The sequence below is a fragment of the Ambystoma mexicanum genome, chromosome 1p, assembly GCF_040938575.1.
Source record: "Ambystoma mexicanum isolate Mex_15411 chromosome 1p, UKY_AmexF1_1, whole genome shotgun sequence".
Classification (NCBI taxonomy): Eukaryota; Metazoa; Chordata; class Amphibia; order Caudata; family Ambystomatidae; genus Ambystoma; species Ambystoma mexicanum.
Genome location: NC_090921.1, coordinates 1,383,058,630 through 1,383,079,433, shown reverse-complemented (window position 1 = coordinate 1,383,079,433; position 20,804 = coordinate 1,383,058,630). Strand labels below are relative to the sequence as shown.

Below are 20,804 nucleotides of genomic sequence, written 5' to 3'. Positions count from 1 at the left end.
GCGTTGGAAAATCGGAGACGCAAGAAACCAAGGTGGATACAAGGCGTCCCAAGCCTGAGCAAGAGCTAAGTGGTGGCGTGTTGTTAACCAAGTTGTGGTGGACCTGGAGGTTCGTGAAAAATGCCAATACCACTTCCATTGAGGTATTGTGCAACAAACCAACCAAAGAAGCAATGGAGAAACAATATGTGACACTACAGAAGAAACGAGGAGCCAACCTGACAAGTGAAGAAGGGGGCCCAGGTTGTTAGGAACCCTGGTGACGTTATACTATATCAATCCAGGTAACAGGGAAAGTGGGAGACTTGTGTGGGGGACCGAAGATCATTACTGGAATGCTCATACCTGTCCCAGTCGAGATAAAGTGTCAAGAGTAAGTGGAGTGAGTGAGGATCATTACTGGAACACTCATACTCGTCCCAGTGCAGATTTAGTATTAAGAGTGAATGACTGACAAGAGAATCAATACTGGAACCCTTAAATTCGTCCCAGTCAAGATAAAGAGTGGATATTGAAATAAAGGGAAAATCTTCAATCTAAATGTAGAGAAAGGAATAAACTTGTCCTATGAAAGGAGAGGGGCAAACACAGCTAGAATAAAACCAGAAGAGAACAAGAAGGAAAGAGTAACCAAGTGAATGACGGTTGAAACCTTGAAGAACCCAGTATCAGAACTATGTGATTTGAGTGATTTGATAAAAGTAGCTACCAAGAACTACTTAAGTGTACTTTATTGAACTGAACTTGGTGAATGTTATGGTTCTACAGACCCGCACCCGTATTCAGGCTTCGAGTACAACACGTGACTGCCCTGTTTTACCACCGCTGGTGGTTACCCTAGAAACGCACAGTGGCAACTCTCCTTTCCGCGAAACTAATTTGCATTGCTGCACCTTGTAATTCAGTAGTGGGTCATGTGATTGGGTCAGCAGGTCGGCGCAGCAGGCTCCGCCTCCTGCGTTCACTTAAATGTCTCCCAAACCCAGCACTTGCTGCTTCTGATTGCAGCTAGCTCACTTCGTTTGAGACTCTTCACTTTTGGCATTCCTGTTTACACCCTGCTGACTCCTGTCAGCTTAAACAGACTTCTTACGCCTGCTGATCTTGTACTTACTTGCCACGCTGTTGCTGACTCGCGCCTGTCTCACGGACTCCTTCCGCATACTGATTTGAACTTTACTTGCCACGCCGTTGCTGATTCATGCCTTCCACAGACTCCCATACTGTCTGCCCTTTGGCAACTTCCATCTTCAGGACCTTGTGCACTTTCGGGATGCTGCGCATCCTTCACCTGTGCACCACCTCAGTACTAGTGCGTCCCTCGTGCCGACCAGCTCAGAACCTTACTAACCCTTCCTTTTTATTGTTTTATTCCTTCTTTGTTTTGTTCAATTGGATTCACTTCCTTCAACAATCCTCCTTATCCTTCATTAGACATTGGTAAGCGAATCATTACTCCTAAGCACCCATACCTTACTCATAGTATTTTGAACACTGAGGTAATCTCCACCTTTATTATCACTAGGAACCAGGGTCCAGAAACTGTTACGTCCCTGCTTTTCTCTGAACCACAGAGAGAATCGAAACAGGTTATTAATTTGTACACAAGGGGTTGTTATATACGTTCCCCACTAAATACCATTAACCACTGTGTTTTTCCTTTGCAGCCTGGTATTGTGGTGGTGTGTTCTCCCCGCTCTTCCATTTCATCGGCTACTCTGCCTGTCCTTCTCATACATCAGAGGGGTGCATCAAGGAAAAGAGTTTCCTCAAGTGGGGAGGCTTGGGTTAAGGAATAACCCAGGCCCTTCAATAAAATAGGACTAGCCAGGAGTCCAGCACTCACCTGTTATTGTCTTTCTAAGATTCCTTATCGGTGAGTAACAATGAAAAAAAACACCACGTCACAGGATAACGGAGTCATTCTCCTCTGCTTTTGTTGTTCTAATAGTGGAAGGGTTAGGAAAGGTTAGTTTGGACAGTGAACCGATCTTGATATGAACTCTCACCGATCAGTGACAAGCACATTAGTTAGTTCTTTGGGTAGGGAAAACCCTAGGGAAACATAGGAGTTTTCACCTTTTTAAATAAATATCAGCAGGGAGATGGAAAATCAGAGTGTGTTCTTCTGACCCGCCATAATCGCCATTGTCAAGTGCGCCAATCACTGGCCCATAGATGATGAAATCAGTTGCTGTAATGCTTTTGCAGACAGAACATCAAAACTAGCTGCTGTAACGGAGTAAGAAGATGAATACATTCTCCTTGTTATAACTAGTCTCGTCCTCGTCCCTTACCAGATTCAGAAAGATTTGGCTCAAATGCAAGAACATGCCCTCACCTGGTAGCATTACATCCAAAATTATCAGAAGAACTAATAAAGGGTCTTCTTAAAAAAAAAATCAGATTAAACCTCTTAACAGAGTATAAAACGTTTACTTGTATCTTTACCAAGGACACAAATTCTATATTTTAGATACTGTATAACTGTTACCATAAAATAAAGTTTCTTAAGGAAATACATCAGTATTAAAAATTAAATAGAGGGTAAGTTATCTTACAACCGGGCTTTCTCGTTATATTAATTAAATAAATGACAGCAGACTCCCTAACCACAACCAGCATTCTTCCCGTATCTCCATGCAGAAGACAGGACTATACTAAAACCCATAATATCAGTGGTGAGATTTGATCGATTAGATTGATGAGTTAACACAACAACACTTAATGGTACGGGATTTGTTATTACCTATGAATTATGTATTAACTAGCAATGAATGTATAGCGGAATTTAGACTGATACTAATATTATGCTTCTCTTTCTTTTTTGTTCCAATGAATTAGCAATCTGTTATTTTTTCCAATTTTCCTTTTCATCAATTCTCAAACAATGATTTGTGTATATTGTTTAATACAATTTTAGAATCTTAAGATGTAAAGGTTCGCTATAATCTGCCTTGAAAAAAAATGTAGGTTCGAAACACTTGTCGGCAGTACATGACACTACATAGATGTCACATATATATGTTTGTCAGAAGACTATGATAAACCAATAAATAAGATTGTGTAATAATATAGTACACACCATTTTATTGATACATTAATTCACTACCAAGTGACGTACCATCCAATGGATTTGAATGAATAATGTATCCAACACTGATTATTAAAAAGACATGAACAGGAGTACACAATGTTAGATTATTACACACAGTGGTAATTGCAGTGTGCCATACTCTAGATGTACGCATGCAGCTACAAATATTTGTGGAGAGCTAATAATTTGTTCATGGATGCAGAACACATACAGGGCACTGTATGGCCATTTTGTTTCTGTTAAATAAAAGGTTGCTAAATGTGCATTTCCTACAACTGCCCTTTTTGCTCCCATTGGCCAGCTGAACCTGAGGTGTCATGAGAGGAATGGATCAGCTGCAAACTAGTTATCTTATTGGGAGTGAGAGCATGTACTGAAATGAAATATTTTTTTGAATAATTCCTCAAGTAAATATATGAAAGGGGGCAAACTGACTTTCGGTTTCTGAAGATATGACTGACAAATCTGAAGATGTAATTTATGTTGGTCACTTCAAGGACAGTGCTAATGTTAATATATATGAATTAAGGCAAAGGGATCCATGTTAATACACAATTTTGAATACGTATTTAATTAATCTGACCAAGTCGAATTCACAGCTGTATTTGATATTTTTGTGGGATAAATTGTTCGAGCTACCAAATATTGTATACTTCTGATGTGTAGTTCAAATTTAACATTAACATGAAGCTTTCAGCTGCACATTTGAAATCTAAGTTTCACATATGGGGCCTGATCACTTATCCACTGACCCTGTATTCTGTCAAAGGCCATTTAGCTGCAACATGCCATGTGCAGAACATGTTCTCTAGATTTAACGGTTCAATAACAAAAGACTAGTCCATCTTCAGCAAACACCCTTATCTTGACATGGAATAATCATTTGTCAAACTGATGCTGATCTTGAGATCAAGAAGAAGTGAAAAATAGAGACAGGGCCTAGGAAAGTAAAAGAACCGCCAAAGAACCTCAATTCTCTGAAAATCCATGGGCCTAATTCACAAAGAATTGTGTGTCCAGAGGATGCCCTTTTTTTAAGATGCCTTATTCCTACATTGCAGACAATGAAGAGTACAGCAAGGTGTGGATCACGGGGATGTACGACTGTATGAAAGTTGCCTGATGCAATGGTGATGTAGTTGATGTTGCAGCTGTTACCCGAGATGCAGTAAATGTGAATTCAAAATGCATGTGATTTATGAACATACTTCCCTTGATATTTTTGGTTAAACGCCAGAATTGATTAAGAGTCTTTAATGAAAATGTAAGCTTTCTTTCTAGATCAGCTCAGTTCTGCATCTTTGAGTGGGAGCAAGCAGTCAAATGAATCTAGGTTGAAAGTATCTTCCTTAGACCATGAGTGTACGGTTTTTTGCCTTCATCATTATAATCCAGATGTGGGAATATGTATGTTACTTTTTTGGAGTATTTAGAAGAGGTCAGCAATTGTGTGTTTTGCCACTGTACAGTAGGTGCCTAAAGATTGATCCACAGCTCACACCACAGTGTAGTGGAAAACACCTCCTTCGGACGGCTGACTCTTACAGGATTATTTTAGGTTTTGATAAAACATCTGTGTGTGTGCCCAACGCGGTCACAATATTGCACAATTTACCAAGAATATCAAAATGTGAGCATATTGGGACATTACATAAAATATTAAATTATACACAATACTGGACAGAGAAGATAAATACATAGAAACCATTTTTACTTGTAATGAATGAATTGTAAGTCAATATAATTTAAAGAGTTAAATCTTTTTAATTTAAATAAAACTTACATTGCCACTCGGTGATGGTTGAGCTAAAGGAGATCCTCAATCATTAATGATAACAATCAAAAGTCAAAGCAAAAATGTTAAAGAGTACCACATGAGAAAATGCAATCTTCCCGATTATCTGCAACAACTGAATGCAGGTTGTGGAAGCTGGCAACTCTAAAAGGCACATGAATTTACCAATTCCAATATTTATACTATATTTAAATACCTATATGTCATACTAGCAAAAACTACCTGTACTCTGCATGGGTTCTGTAGACAAGCATGATAACACTCATTTGTTAAAAATCAATGATCCTGTAGGTTGCTGTTCCGAATCGCTTGATGTGCTTTCCACTAACCTGCACTGAGAATGGGCACATGTTAATGTTACAGGTTTGTATACCGTGCACAGGTGCCACTTGCATGGTCTCTTGGTGCTCTTTGGCGGCTGACATGCCTCAAGGCAGAGGGGGAGAGGAGGCGAAAGATGGCATGATGCAGCATACTCGGGACAGTCTGTACGCTCTCCCCACTAGTCACCTCACCCTGGCCGCGATGCAGTGCGTAACGATGCAAATATCTGAGAAATTGTGCATCCTAGGGCCTTGAAACAATTTTTGAGACCTTTGAGTTGTGTTCCATGCGTCGAGACGCTTACAATTTCCTTTGTCTGGTGCTTGTACGATATGAGAAACCTGAAGGTGTCTCCATGTGGGTCTGTCATCCAGGTGGCCCGGGCATGGCCATCACTATTGGATCCATTTCCTGGGGGTGGACCAGTGAGGGAGGATCACCTGGATGGGGGGTCCGCAGTGAGTGGAAGTGGGACACCGACGGGTGAGACGTGGTATCCCCCTTCTTATAATACTTTTTCCCCAAGCTACCACGTAGGACACTCACTCTACCCCGTCCCCTTTTCCAACGCAAACACTTTTGCATATCACGAAGGATGACTGACTACCACCCAAACCCATTTACCTGACATTTCCCAACACAAGGGGTCAGGCAAAGTCCAGCAATTGACCAAAACTGCACACACCTGACGGCCCTTTCCCTTGCACACTGGGATGAAAGGTGGAGTACAAGAGCACAAGACTAGCAAGGGAGACTGCACGTCGAGAGAGCTAACTCAGCACGGCAGTTAAACAGGAGGAGAACAACGGCGCAAACAGAGTGGGTGACAAGGGGAGAAGCAGCCTTGCCCTTTCGGTGAAACCTCCGCAGAAGGAATCGTAAGACCGTGAACAATAGCCAGCATGTGTTGCAGCAGATGTCAACGGCACACAGGACCCTCCTCCGGTGATAACCAAGCAGGGGAGAGATGCTAGTCTCTATGGTACCAACCTGGACTCCAAAGAGAAGAAAACACAAGCAGTTCATCACAGCCAGTGAGTCGGGGGAGAGCCGATAAGCAACCCAACTGTGTTGAACGAAAGTAGCAAATGGCTAATTGCATTGTGAAATAGCATGATGAAGAACTATTGATACTAAAAGGGGGAAAACCAACAACAGAGGAGTCCGGCACCACTTGAGTGCTCACTCAAACTCTGGGCGATTACCAGATTGTTGAAATTACCGTACCCAGAAGACCTTGGGAAAGGCGCAAAAGGGGTCAAAGCGGTCATAAAGGGGTACAGAAAAATCCTCTGTAAAGCCGAAAGTCTTTGACCGACAGACAGAAGATTGCGAGGCTATGGGAACTGAACTGATTGACAAAGTTGACAAGAGTGAACCCGAAGGAGGGATGCCGATAAACAGAGGATTGAAGTCTAAAGTCATGATATACAGTGTGTTGAAAAGAGTGGACCCGGCAGAGGGATGTTCACAGTGAACTGTTAGAAAGGACATTAAGATTCTTGAAGATCACAGATGAAAATTGCATTGAAAACCATAGTGAACCCGACGGCGGGAGGCGAATAGTCAAGTAGGATCTGTGCCCGGAAGAGGGAGATCCAAGGGTGAGAAGCCAACACCCACCTTCCTTGAATGCAACAAAGAAAAGTACATCAGGGAAAGTCTTTGAATGCATGACATGCCAGAGTGAACCCGACAGAGAGAAGCTAATATTTGAGAGGTGTCTGAGCACGGAAGAGGTCTCAGCAAAATACAACCAGAAGAAGGCCAGAACTTTTTGTCAAACTTTTGTTTTGTACTTTGAACCTGTCAAGCCCTCAGAAGAAAGAAAACGCAACTACCGAAGATCCTGATATCATAAATAATCTTTGGTGGATCTGGCCCGGAAGAGGGGACAAAGGGGTGAAAAGGCATCACCCAAATCACCAACAGAAAGGAACTTTTGTTTATTTTAATGAATATCCCCTAACTCAAGTGCAAATTGAAATTTACACCACAACTGTTTGCAGAGAACTATTTCGACAGCTTCCAGCAAGCAGTCATAGTGGACCTACATAAACTAGAAGATCGAGGACCAATAACTAAAAAATACTACAGTAAATCTCAGCAAAGAAGAATCTACAGTATTACAACAACTATGAAATGAGGACACCCTCATGATAAAAGAAGCAGACAAAGGAGGCAACATTGTAGTCATGAACAAGCAAGACTACATAGAAATGGCAGATAACCACCTGAACCTCCCCGGCAGCTACATGAAGCTTAATAGCAACCCACATTCTGAAAGGCTCAAGGAACACAGCATAATACTCAACAAATACCAGAGACAGGGCCTAATCTCAGATGACGAATACAATTAATTGAAGGTTAGCCACCCCATCATAACAATACTCTACTTCTTACCCAAGATCCACAAGAATTTTCTGTGTGTACCAGAAGGCAGACCCATAAGGATAGGAGGCTTATCAGAACCCCTAGCAAGGTACGTTAACAACATAAACCAACCTTTAGTAATAATACCAAAATACCTAAAAGACTCAATGCACACCCTTAAAATTCTATCGAGAAGTACATTGGGAACCAGGATTCTTGCTGGCGACACTAGATGTCAAAGCCCTATACACCTCAATCGACCATGGACTAGCAATAAAGAGCTTGGAACACTTGTTTGGTGACAAATCAGCATCATACCATGAACAATTGGAAATGACTAAAGAATTTTGAAATTTTCATTGGCAAACAATGTATGTTTATTCAATGGAGAATTCTATAGGCAAACCAGAGGCATAGCAATGGGAGCCAGCTATGTACCAGCATTAACAAACTGTTTCATGCATGCTTTTGAGTGAACACATGCTATGATATATGATATGGCATTTAAAATGCGCCTATACACAAGTGTTTCAAGGTGCAACGAGGCAAGGGAGGGGGAACAAAGGGAGGACAGACAACGATCCTACTAGGCCAGGTGTCATTCAGATCGTGCAAGTGCATGGGATGGGGGAAGGGAAAGTGCAGGGGGGAACAAAACAGGCTTCACACAGCAGATCGTGAAGTGGTTCCGTTACATAGACAACATTATACTAATTTGGAGACGAACACAAGACCTCCTGGATTAATATGTTCTATAATTGAACGAAAACTCATTTGGAAACGAACTGACAAGCCACACTAGTGCAATGAGGATCGACTTCCTGGACCTAACAATCACGATCAGCAACAACAAAATGATGACGAACACATATCGCAAAACTACAGAGGTGAACTCTGTACTACACACCAGTAGCTGCCACAGGAGATCAGTCACCAATACACCACAAGGTGAATACATTAGAGCTAAACGTAACTGCAACACCAACGTAGCTTTCGAAAAAGAATGCTCTTTCCTGGAGGAAAGATTCAAGGCAAGAGGTTATACGGCGCAATCTAAAACAGGCCAAAGGTAAGACAAGCACCATGAGCAGACAGACATTACTTATACCAAAGGACAAGAACCTTAATAAAGACCCAAACATCAGATTTGTGACAAGATTCAATGTGGACAGCCATGAAGTACAAAAAGTCTTGAAGCATTGGTCTTTATTGTTGATGGACAAAGACATTAGATCAAACCTTACTACATACCCAAGTCTATCCTTCAGTAGGGCTCCAAGCTCACGCAATATCTTAAGCCCATCTTTTATGGTGCAAAAAAGGATTCAAGCAACAGACTGGCTTAGCTCAAGCACCCCCATAGGCTTTACCAGGTGTGGAATGTGCTCCATGTGTATATATGCGCATGTTAGGTGGAAGCAGTGGCAGCCGCCCTGGATACTGGGAGAAAGGAGGGGGTTGCGGAAGGGGCCCGTCAAGTGCTGGCCATCAATGAAAAGAGACTACAGATCCTAGAATGCCCCACGAAATACTGCATCAGGGGGAGGCACACCGATGGGTAAAGAAAGGAAAAAGAGGAAAGGGAGAACCGGGTTTCCTTATGTTAAAACCGCCCAAACACAAACAAAGTACAGGGTTAACCCACAGTGGACGGAGCCGGGAGGAGGTGGGGAATCTGAATCAGGTGTGTTAAAACCGTTGCTGAGAACACATGAGGCTGATTTCGGGGGAGGGGCCGGACAGGGGTTAAATGCAACTCCAAGAGACTCAGGAGGCGTCTTATTTTGCAGGAGCAGCGCGTGGCGAGAGACGCCCCACCCGAATGGAGCGAGACCAGCCAAGAATACGAGTGGGCTTACTAGTAGTAAGCGGAAAGCCCACAGATTGACGCCGTACCAGGTCCAAGGCTCAAGACATTCCAGTGGAGAGAAACGGCCGCCGAAGAAGGATTCGGAGGGGTGAAGTGTGCACTATTGCCATTTGTTATTTTCGTTTTCATGGCCGGTGGACAGGTTTGAAGGGTGAAAGCCTGTAATCGCCTGGCTGTTATCTTGGAACTAATTAAGCCAGCAGCAGAAGTCGCAAGTAAAGCAAGGCACAACGCCTGTGCCTATGAGGTGAAAGGAACCGTCATCAGTTGGCTGAAATTATTGATCTGTGACCAGTATTTGTTGTGCAATAAACCACTGTGAAAGAAAAACCTCGTTTGTCTCCAGCTGACTACTTAACAGCGCACAAAACACAATTCGCAAATTTCAAAGACTGAAGAATTCAAAATCAAGGAGCACATCAATTGAAAAACAAAATATGTAATCTATGCTATTATTTGCGTGTGTGAGAAGATATATAATCGGCAGCACGATTAGGGAACTCCGCACCAGAATCAGAGCATTTGAACAATATACATTCACAAGATCTAAAGCTACCCCTGGCTAGCCACTGGCAACAGGACCACCAACTAGAAGACAAAAGAAAGATCTGCTTCATTGGATTGCAAACTGTAAACTGCAGAGCCAGGGTTGGTAGCAAGCCGCAAAACTAATTTGTCATTTCAGATACATCAAGAATGGTTTAAACTCAGATCATGACTATAATGTATTTCTATAAAGCACATTCTGTTTTACCACCACAGCAACATTTCTGCAGGGACGGTTGACCCGCCCCCCCCACACGGATGCCCTAACTGAATGCTCCCTCCCACTCTCTGGGACCATATTTCCCCATTACCAGGCCACCACCAAGGACCTGACCACCTTCTAGCAACCATGATCATAGGATAATGGCAAAAGAGGAGACATCTTAGGCCACCAAAGCACCCTCCCCGTGCTCACTACCAGCTACCACCAGCACTTACACCGTGCTCTCCTGTAAGTCACCCATGCCCACACCGGGCATCATCTCCGATCCCCGCAACCCCAATTATGTGGATGTTACCGATGACGACACGTCTATCCCTTAAACTATCCAGTGCCTGACATTGACCCCCCCACTTGACTCAAGTGACAGGCCACTTTATCACAATTGCAAGAAAACTAGCATCCAATGACCCCACCAGGTCAGCAGATGACTGCACCATGCAGTACTCCACCAATGCCAAAACAGGCAGGTTCATGCTCACCAAATGAACTTCAGGTTCACCTTATTGCTAAGGGCACACGCCTCGTGAGCAATAATATCAGTGACAGCAGCACAACAACCATTTAGATTGAACCAACCATGTTCATCAGTGGACCTCCCTCCCCCAATTACGCCCCCTATCAATGCCAACACTGGCAATTCACCCTCCCAGCGTGACCACACAGGCCTTTTACACTGCTGAATGCTCATGCTCCTTTACTGAAATTGATAAGTCTATGTACGAGATCAACATCAAGTCCAATCAGGGCACCCCCTAATTACCCCACTTTGCCTCAACACACGATAGCCACGGCATATCCCTAGCCATGGCACCTTCAATGTGCTTGCGCAGCCCGCATATGCCCTAAGCATGCCTAACCCTCATATACGCATGCACAACAGTAACACTGATGGATCTTACTAGAATGCATGCACCAAGACACCACTGACTTCCTGGACATGCGTATAATGACTCCCTCACACCAGGCATCACCCCAGACCAATCCAGGACAGCAATCCAGACGGACACTAATTCTAAGAGGTAAGCTCTTTCACGGTGCTAGGACAGCACTAATTCTCAGACTGTCTTGACCGATGCAAACTAATCGCTACACCCCACGTAAGTCACCTTATTCCTCTAACACGAGATGTCGCACAAATTATCTACCCATGCCGCTCGGTTGTTTTTCTCCCATATCACGGCTGCATTTTGCATCATAAAACGCTGATAGCCATTAGGGTGCCTGCTGTTCTCACTGCCCGCCTGCCTTCCACGGGACAGACACTGACCGCCACCCATTACACCCAGTATATTCTGCAACCCATGGCCGGTTTCCCACACTATATACAAAAAAGATGACGTTAGCATCAGCGTTGAAGCACTAAGACTTCTGGACAATCACCCGTGCTCCTGAGACATGCGCCCTCTGGACCCGCAAAGCCAACATATCCGGCAAATCAGGCCCCCATAATCAGGCACAGGTGGAATGTGGATATTTCACTTGGGTGGACCAGTGCACTCACGACCACTAGACCTGCTCCCACCTCTAACCAATCACCATAGGCACCATTAAGACCCACTGGCACTCGAGCCCACAACAGACGATGTCTGTCAAGCAACAATTCTTCCGAGGGATACAGTTGTACCCCACCCAGCCTAATTAGGCCTTTAGAGCCCCATATAATACGTCAATCACAGTTGATAGCTTGCATTAACTCAGCACCCACAAACAATTGGCCAGTATAGTAAAGGCATAGGCCCAGAGAGCTGGCACCAATTCGGCCAGCTAGACCATGCACAGATTAGCGATTCTCATCTCAACCCTTTGACCCAAAGCCAACAAGCCCTGCCAGGGCCCAAGACTGGGAACACGGATAGTTGTATATACTTAACAGGAAGCCCACCCAGGGACGCACAGCCCCCCTAACAAAACCATAGGTAGGCCTCCAACCTACAAGGCTCATACTTATTCTTACACCAACACATGATCAATTGTTCTAACCCCTCCCTGTTCTTCCTTTCTCCCCCACTTCTTTTCTTCCCCCCCTTGATACTGCATAACTATGATAACCTGAATTGTATACTTTGTAAATAGAAATGAATGTTAAGGCCCTTACTAGAAATACAATCATGTACAATATCAATTGGATATTATCTTAACTCACTAATTCACGCCTTACGCACACACTTGTCACTCACTGCACAATTAGCACTCAAATCACATAATTGTGGATATGTCTATTCCAAATAGCCTTGATAAAGACCCCAGAGGTCGAAACAAATGTCGGCTGACCACTACCAAGACTAATGAAAAGTCTTCACTTGAATAATAAAAAATACGGAAACCAACAATGTGTATATATTCATCCTTTTCAATATACTAAGTGCTAGGCAGCCAGGATCTTTCTTCTTTACTACACCAAGGAGGTGTGGGTGTCACCCCCAAAAACAGTGACCTTGCAGAACCCAATCACCAGAAATTAGAGTGAAGCGCGGAGTGGTCACATCCTAGGGCCCACCAATCTCCCAAAGACCCATCAGGTCCTCAGAGGAAAGAGACTTTTTGTAGGAAAGAGACTTAACCACTGAAGGCCCTATTTGCTGAGAGCGGAACTGTTGGCTCGTGCTGGAAAAGCCCAAGCGTGTGCTCTGCTCCCGAATCCTACAGTGTCCCGGGCTGAAAGCATGGGGAAGGGAGACCCAGACTACCGCAGCCGCACTTAATTTTTGTGAACACTTCCTTCTTTCTTAAGAATATTATCCCACACTTCTTTTTGTATAAGGTTTGGCAATTGTTTTTTTCTTTTTAGTATTGGGCCTTTTTATTTTGCCAAGATGCCATTCGGACAGCCTTATTATTGTTTGATGGTTGAAGCTTGCTCCCATCTTAGATTTAGGTTTAGAATAGGTGTTTTTCCAACCTACCTATACAGTTTAATGAACACCCTTGAGCTGTGATCACTTGTGTCCGTCTTTACTATTGCCACCATGAGTTCCTTACAACAACCACATTGATGTTTCGCCAATTTGAGGCAATCATCTCATGTGTGAAGGAGCTGAAATCCAGGGAAGAGGTGGGGTGTCCAAATGTCATGTAGCTATGTGATGTAGCCAGTAACGTACAGAGGGTCCTAACAGGTAACTATACAAAATGTGATGCTGATTGGTGGAACAGTGTGGAAATGTATAAAGGAACAAACTAACATTTTATGCTTTATATATACAGAGATTGTATACCATGATATGTATTATGACAGGGACAAAGACCTGACTGTCAAGAGGGGATGGTAACTTCTCTCAGCATGGGGCAAGAGGACTACCGGGATGTTTTCCAGAGCCAGTACTGCGACAGAGGCTGGGTGAGGGAGTTGGAAGGGTCCCTGTCTCTGCCCCATCCATCTGTGCTGAGTTTCAAATGCAGAGTACCACTTTTAGGTACCCCATACCGATCATGCAGTATGCTGGCCAGTGTTTTCTCTTGCCTTTCAGGACCAGTGAGATATGAACTCCATGCAGCAGATAAAGTACAGAATATACTCCCCACTGAGCGAGGGGGCTGTGAACATCAGAGCAGCGGAACGTCATGCAATATATATAGATCAACAATTTAGATGTTCATTTAACTAAGAACACCAACTCTGAAATGGACTTTATAGTGGGCCATGATTGTAGGACACCAGCGGACCAGCGTTTGAAAGGAATGCTTCCTTAGCGCAACGTGGTTTCCCATTTCTGTAACCCTGATCCAGTGCGAGAGTAAGGTAGCGATAGGCTCAAGAAACCTTCAGATGCAAAAAGCCAATGGAAGGTGTACGGGGTTAGGGGGAAGATACAAGGAGACAGGAAGGACAAGGGAGTGCAAGTTGTTTGGGTGACGTCAAGGGAGAAGGTGTTGGACTGAGAGACCAAGCAGAGGAAGGATGGTGGAGCGGAGCATTGAAGAAAGCCTGTGCAAAATGAGTTATTGGCTGGTGATAGGAAGTGATGCCAAGTGATGACAGTTGCATGGTGAATGAAGTGAGTGACTGTGGTTAAGTGCAAGAGGGAGGGGGAAAAGTGACGAGTAAAGGAGGGTGGACTGAGGGAGGGTAGAGTGGACTGTAGAGTGGGAGGGGCTGTAGGGTAGAGTAGCGGGAGGGGAGTGTAGTGGGGAGTAGAAGAAAGAGTGAGGAGTGAAGTGGGAGAAGGGTAGTAGAGCAGAGAGTAGTGGACAATAGAGGGAGAGAAGAGAAGCAGAGAGGTGTGGAGAGTTGTAGAGGTGGAGAGAGAGTAGCAGAAGAACAGAGAGGAAGAAACAGAGAAAGGATAGTGGGAGGAAGAGAAGGGATGAGAGAAGAAGGAAGAGAAAGAAAGTAAAGAACATCAGAGCAAGGATTACAAGAACTGCAAGCGGTAAAGACAGAGACCTTGGTGTGTGGAAGGCAAAATCTTTTGAGATCATTCTTCTTGTGGACCTCCAGTTTAGGATCTGCCTAGAATACTCCAGAGTGTGTAAGAGAGACAAGGCGGTTGCATTAAGGACCTCACCACACCAACCAGACAGATTTAAGACAGCTGCTGTTACCAATCTCTGGTGAATATTTTGGTATTGAGGAAAATCTGGGTTAGGGTGGAGGGAAACCCAGGGGAGATGAGCAAGAGAAAAAGACAGAGGGATGGCCCTTAGTTGGATACTATTAAAATATTTAATAAAATCCTTTGAACAATCTACGAAAGATGATGGGTTTTTGAGGCCATTTGTCACAGTATGTCAGAACATATCAATATTAAGAACAATTACAAGGCTTTGGCAGGAAAAAACATACATAACCATAATACACATGTTTACGCTCTGGTGTCCTACCTGAAGCATTTTTCTGATTTCCATTTGAATCCACTGTTGTGTATCTTATATACGGGCCAGGCTGGTTCACTCCAAAGGGCTAGCATAACAAAAGTCATAAATTAGATACCACATTAAACAAAGGATTGAACAGAAACAGTTTTAAATATTCAGTCCATGATAAAACACTAACTTCTCCTTGATTGTCATACAAGGCTATAAGAACCAGATGAAACCACACATTTATGAAGTCTCACAAATAAGCAGATTATATTCTTAACATCTTCATTAGGAAACAAGATGGCAAATTCTGGACAGTAATTAATAGCATTGAATGTCAGTAGTATGTCATGCAGTTAAATCCCATGTCTGAATCGGTGTGGGTAAACTCTACACTGATAAGTTGGACTTAAATTATGGGTTAGAGAGACCTGCAGACGCTAGGTGGTCACCCAATTTAGAACTGGATGATGTTCTATTGTGTAAGGAAAGCATGTTATCAAAGTAAGACAGACAAGTGATCACAGTTCAAGGGTGTTTATTAAACAGTAAAATTGGTGTGATAAAAGCCTAATCTATACCTAAGATTGGAGCAAGCTACGAACATTAAATAATAATACAGTCCTAGTGCAGTCTAGTGAAATAAAAAGGGCCTATACTAAAAAAAGATCAGTTCTATTGACCTTTCTGACCTGATGAATAATTAGCCGAGACGTGATTGTATAATTTCCTTTGCTATTAAGAGTTACTGTAATTAATATACTGTATTTTTGAAAATGTCAAAAAACAAAATTTAAAATAAACTAAAGAAAATTATTTCCAATCCTTATCGCTATGCTACAAAACAGTGTGGGATAATGTTGACAAAAGAATAAGTCGGGATGTTATTGCCAGGGTCTCCCTTCCCCGTGTTTTTAGCACAGGACAAGGCAGGATTCTTGACCAAAGCACCTGGGCTTTGTCGGCTTGAGGTTACATTTCCTTTCATCAATATCAGGGCCTTCTGTACCCAAGTCTCTTTCCTGCAAAGTCTCTTGCTTCAGAGGGCCTTGTATGCCATAAACAACAAAACAAAAGTTAATTCTATTTATCTTCACGTCAGGAGATTACTATTCACCCTAGGATCCCCTTCAGCCCGGCTCTGATCCTTCTTTCAGCGATAACCTATCAAAGCACTTGCCAATTTAAACAGAGGCCTCGTCTCGCTGGGTTTATTCTATGGCAAGAGCGTACGTGCAGTTTGCACAGCGTTCCCCCTCAGATGGGTGCAAATGTCAGTTTCACAATTCCCTCAGTTGGGTTCACACCTTCCACAGTTCACAATTTCTAAATCTCATCAGAAAGCAGGGGCTCCCTTCCCCCAGCTCTCTCTTGGCATCCCTCAGACCGGTTGACATTTGCCACAGTTCACATTTCAAAAAAAGACATTCTAGACCCCCTTAGGTTCTTCCCTTTATCTAGGACCAGGTCTCAGCCCCCACTCGGGCTTCACACAGATCATTCATCACAATTTATTAGAGTGTGTTAGGGTTCACGTCAATTCACAGGCATCCCTCAGTCGGGTTCACGTCTACCTCCACAATGTGTCAAAGACTTTCGACTGTAGAACGGGTTTGGTTTGACCATTGTAGGACTACCTTGACACCTCACGCCGGCCTCCCCTGAGGCCTCTTAGTTCTTGTTGTTTCTCCTGGTTCGGGAGAGGGGGCACCAGCCAGAGATCTTCGATTGGGCGCCCACGTGGCGCCGGACTACTCTATCTCTGGTGCCAGTTTCTCTCACAAAAGTTCACAAGGTCTCCCTCTACCGGGCTCGGCACCTCCCACAAAGTTCACAGGGGTCTTCCTCTGCCAGGCTTGGAGCCTTCTCACAAAGTTCACAAGGTCTCCCTCTGCCGAGCTCGGACCCCTCGCACAAAGTTCACACTCTTCAAAAGTATGTTTTTGGACTCCCAGTTCCGGAATGCACTTGTGATAATTTTGCTCCCACTTCACAGCTCCCCAAAACGGCATTCCATGTTTTGGGAGCTGTAAGAGACACAAGGGGGATGTTTCAATGAAGTCAGGGTCTTACCATCTGCCCCTCATTTACCTGGGTTCGCCTGTCTGGCCCCAGGGGAGGAATTCTGCTGTAGGTACCGCCAGGAAACCCCGCCAGCTGCCCCTGGTCTTGCCTTGTGGAAGTACAGCTCCCTCCTCCACACTGCAGTCTACTCTCAAATGGCAGGGCCAGTGTTTGGGCGGTGTTCTCCTCCTCCTCCCGGTCCACCAGTGCTTCTGCAGCTAACTAAGACTTTCTCCTTCTCTCTGGCACCTTCCAGCATCCCCGACTTACTCCTAGTGTGCTTTCCTGGCTTTCCTGTTGTGCCTTTTATACTTCCCGGGAGTGGCGACTTGGTTCAGGTGTGCATGGTTGCAAGGGAATGCCTGACTTTGCCTATCCTCATTAGCGGGAAAAATATGGCAGTCGTAACTTGTGAGGCAATGGCTCAGGGATTCCCATGGGTAATCTTTATTCCTCCCTGTCGCTTCCTCTTCTTCGCAGTATTTGCATGTCAGGGTGAATGAAGGGGATTCTGGGAAATATAATGAGTTGATGATTTTAGAAGAAAGTCTGCTGAATATTTATTAAAAGTTTTGTCAACGGCTTCCAAGATGGTGGTCAGACAGTGAAGATGTGTGCATAGCAGCTCCGCCCCCCAAGAGGCCTAACAACTCTGTGGGGCACCAGAAGTGGGTACCCATTTCAACTACCCAAGAGAGAAAGGCTAGAAACAGCAACCAGCAGCATCAGAGCCGAGCAGTGGAGGGTAACCTGCAGTCAATTACATAGAACAGGAGCGGGCTGCCCCGAGCTGTGCGCAAACATGTGCTGCATCGCTCAGAAGGGACACGGCCAGCCAACCCATTGCCCCCACCCGGCTCCGAGAAACAGCTCCCGCCGAATAGAAGATCGGCGGACCCGCACAAGGCACCCCCCATCGGGGTGGCACAGCACTCCACATCGATAGGTCCCGACCCCGACTCCTTGGAGCCCACACCGCCACAGCCTCCACACTCCGCTCATTCCGGCAGGGGCAAGCACCCCCTGCTGGAAAAAACTCACAGTTCAAGCAGCAGATCCCCCACCAGCACACTAGAGTGACCCCGGTGCCATGAGGAGAGACAACGACCAACCCCCTCGGGTAGCGGGGAAACTCAATATCGGGGCTCTGGGCGACCAGGGGAACTTGCACTCCCCCAGGCACAGCAATGCAACGCATGCTGCCCATCGTGGAAATAAACAATTCAGAACCCCCCGCCCTCCACTGCCAACGGAGACTCGCTCAGTCGGTGGCCCAGAGTACAAAATCTTACATATGCAATGAGAACTGCACTCTGCAATTTAAGAGAATAATTACCAAGATCCTGCACAGGGGGCCCAAGCAATCCCACCCACGCACAATAAGGGAGTGAATACAAAACGATCAGGGCAGGCGCTTCCCAGAAGCCAGCACCACCTAATACGCTCCGACTGGCGAGACCAACAACGCTAGCCCACGCACAATCCCTCGGAGGGAAACACATAAAAAGGCACAAGCAAGGGACAACCTGGTCAGGATTACAATCCAGCCTGGGGGGGCACATTCCTGGGACCAAAACTCACACAAGGCCAAACCCATAGTCGGGGCAGGCACACACCCCAGCACCTTTGCGCAAGAGAGCAACAACGGGGAAGGTCTTATATCCACAAGGTGAATCAGATGCCAGGAAATAAAGGGAAAAGCACTACCAGCTAGCGAACATCAATGACAACAGGCCACGATAGCCCCATCCAGCGCTGCTGGTACAGGGACCCGGAATCCCAAGACAACCACGACAAAGCACAAGGGCTAACGAGCATCCCACAGAGCAAAGCAGACAACCCACCCCCTACAACGGCTGCCTCAAAAGCAGACAGAGGCCTACTTCCTAGAGTTTCCAGATAGGCTTACAACCATGTTTCAGACACAGTTCGCAACATTCATGGGGTAGATGAAACAATCGATCACAAGACATCTGGAAAGATTTAACGGCCCTGGAAGAAAGGACTGACACCACAGAGAGCCTTGCAGGAAGTAGTCGAGGACACATGCTCGATGGACGTGGCACTGGCGGAATAGACCAGGGTGACCCAAAATATAGAACTACAAAGCGAGGACATGGAAAACAGGTCCCGCAGGTAAAACACCTGCATCAGAAATCTCCCGGAAGCTACAGGAGACACCGACCTTAAGTCGACAGTCACACAGATTTTCACAGACCTCCTGAGCACCGAAGGATCAGGGGACATCCTAATCGACAGAATCCAAAGGTCGGGCGCAAACGACAGGAACCAGGCTCGCAAGCAAGTAGTGGCACGATACCACCAAAAAAAGGCGATACTCTGCGCTGCCTGCCCAGCAGAATCCATAACGTTCAATAGAACCGAAATTCACTTATACCAGGACTTGGTGCAGTCAACTCTACATAAGAGAAAATAAATGGCGGCAATAATCAAACAGGTCAAGGGCAACCAAATCAAATACAAATGGATGTTCCCCTTCGGGTTACTCTTCCAATGGGAAGGACGACAACGCAGGATAACCCAACTCCTCCACATAGGGGATAAAGATGACAACCCCTTTCAGTGAGGTGTCCGCCGAACCACTGCCAACGCCCCAAGCAATGGCAATGGTCACAAGTACAGTCACACCGAAGGAGACCCCCGCTGCGGGGCACTCAACATTCAAACTTCTACAAAAGCAATGGAGGAACGAACGCCCCCCCCCCGCACCACCCAATCATGAGCGGGGGACTAAATCATACGATCAGCCCAACCCTTACGCACCCAGGGACGGAGGCTACAGCTGGCCAAGACTTGGAATCACGACTGGGGTGCTGGGATGCCCCTCAAGTTGGTCCTGGCAAGTTGTACGGGGGCCACATAGGTAATGTGACCTGCGCCAGGACACGAGGATGGTGCGATGGTGCGGGGGGCGGGGTGGGTTCATCAACAGGGATGGGGGGGTTAGTTGAGGGCAGGAAGGGTTGGGGCAAGTTACCCAGGGGCTCAAGTTGGGGTCGAGCCTCCATATTAGTGTACCCAGGCGCGATCCACAGGAGGCACCGCAAAAATATATGTCGCAAAGTTCAAGCGCCTAAGGGGACAGAACTCCCCAGTGAAGAGGAAAATGCTGGAGAGGCTCCTCGCACACCAGACTCCAGACATAGTAACCCTCCAAGAAACACACAAAAAGAATTCATAAACACTGCCTAAAACTCAGGTGATACCCGCAGATCCTCCAAGCAAACGCTCAGGGCAAGGTGGCGGGAGTCCTCCTAGCTGTCAGATAATCGCTACAAAGGCCGACAAAGAGGGGAGATTCATATTTGTATTTATTGATTTATAAAGCGCCTTACACCAAGGCGCTGTACAGTGGAACAACTTAATACATAAAAACAAACAATATAATGGTGGAAGCAAAATTACAATATGAATCATTCAACAAAACAGTGAAAAGAGCAATTAACTGAAGGGGAAAGGGGGAATAAGGGAGTGGGGCTGGGCAGGGGGGGGGGTGGTGATGAGTTGGAGGAGGGAAAGGGAAGGGAGAGAGAGGGGGGAGGTGGGAGAGGGGAGAGAGATAAGTCAAGGGGAAAGAATAAGGAGGGAGGGGATGCAGAGGGGGGAGGGGGTTTCAAGGAGGAGAATGGAGGAGGAGAGATTTAAGGGAAGTGCGGAATGAGGAGAAGGTCGGGGTGGAGCGGATTGCACT

The 20,804-nt window shown here is 45.3% G+C and overlaps 1 protein-coding gene across 1 annotated transcript in view; it reads right to left on the bottom strand.

Annotated features, from left to right (window-relative positions):
- Nucleotides 1-20,804, bottom strand: part of ITFG1 (integrin alpha FG-GAP repeat containing 1) — a 1,448,837-nt gene that overhangs the window by 206,362 nt on the left and 1,221,671 nt on the right. The window contains exon 14 of the mRNA XM_069607059.1: nt 15,050-15,128. Within this exon, the coding sequence (XP_069463160.1) occupies nt 15,050-15,128 (79 nt within the window). The remainder of the gene's footprint in view (nt 1-15,049; nt 15,129-20,804) is intronic.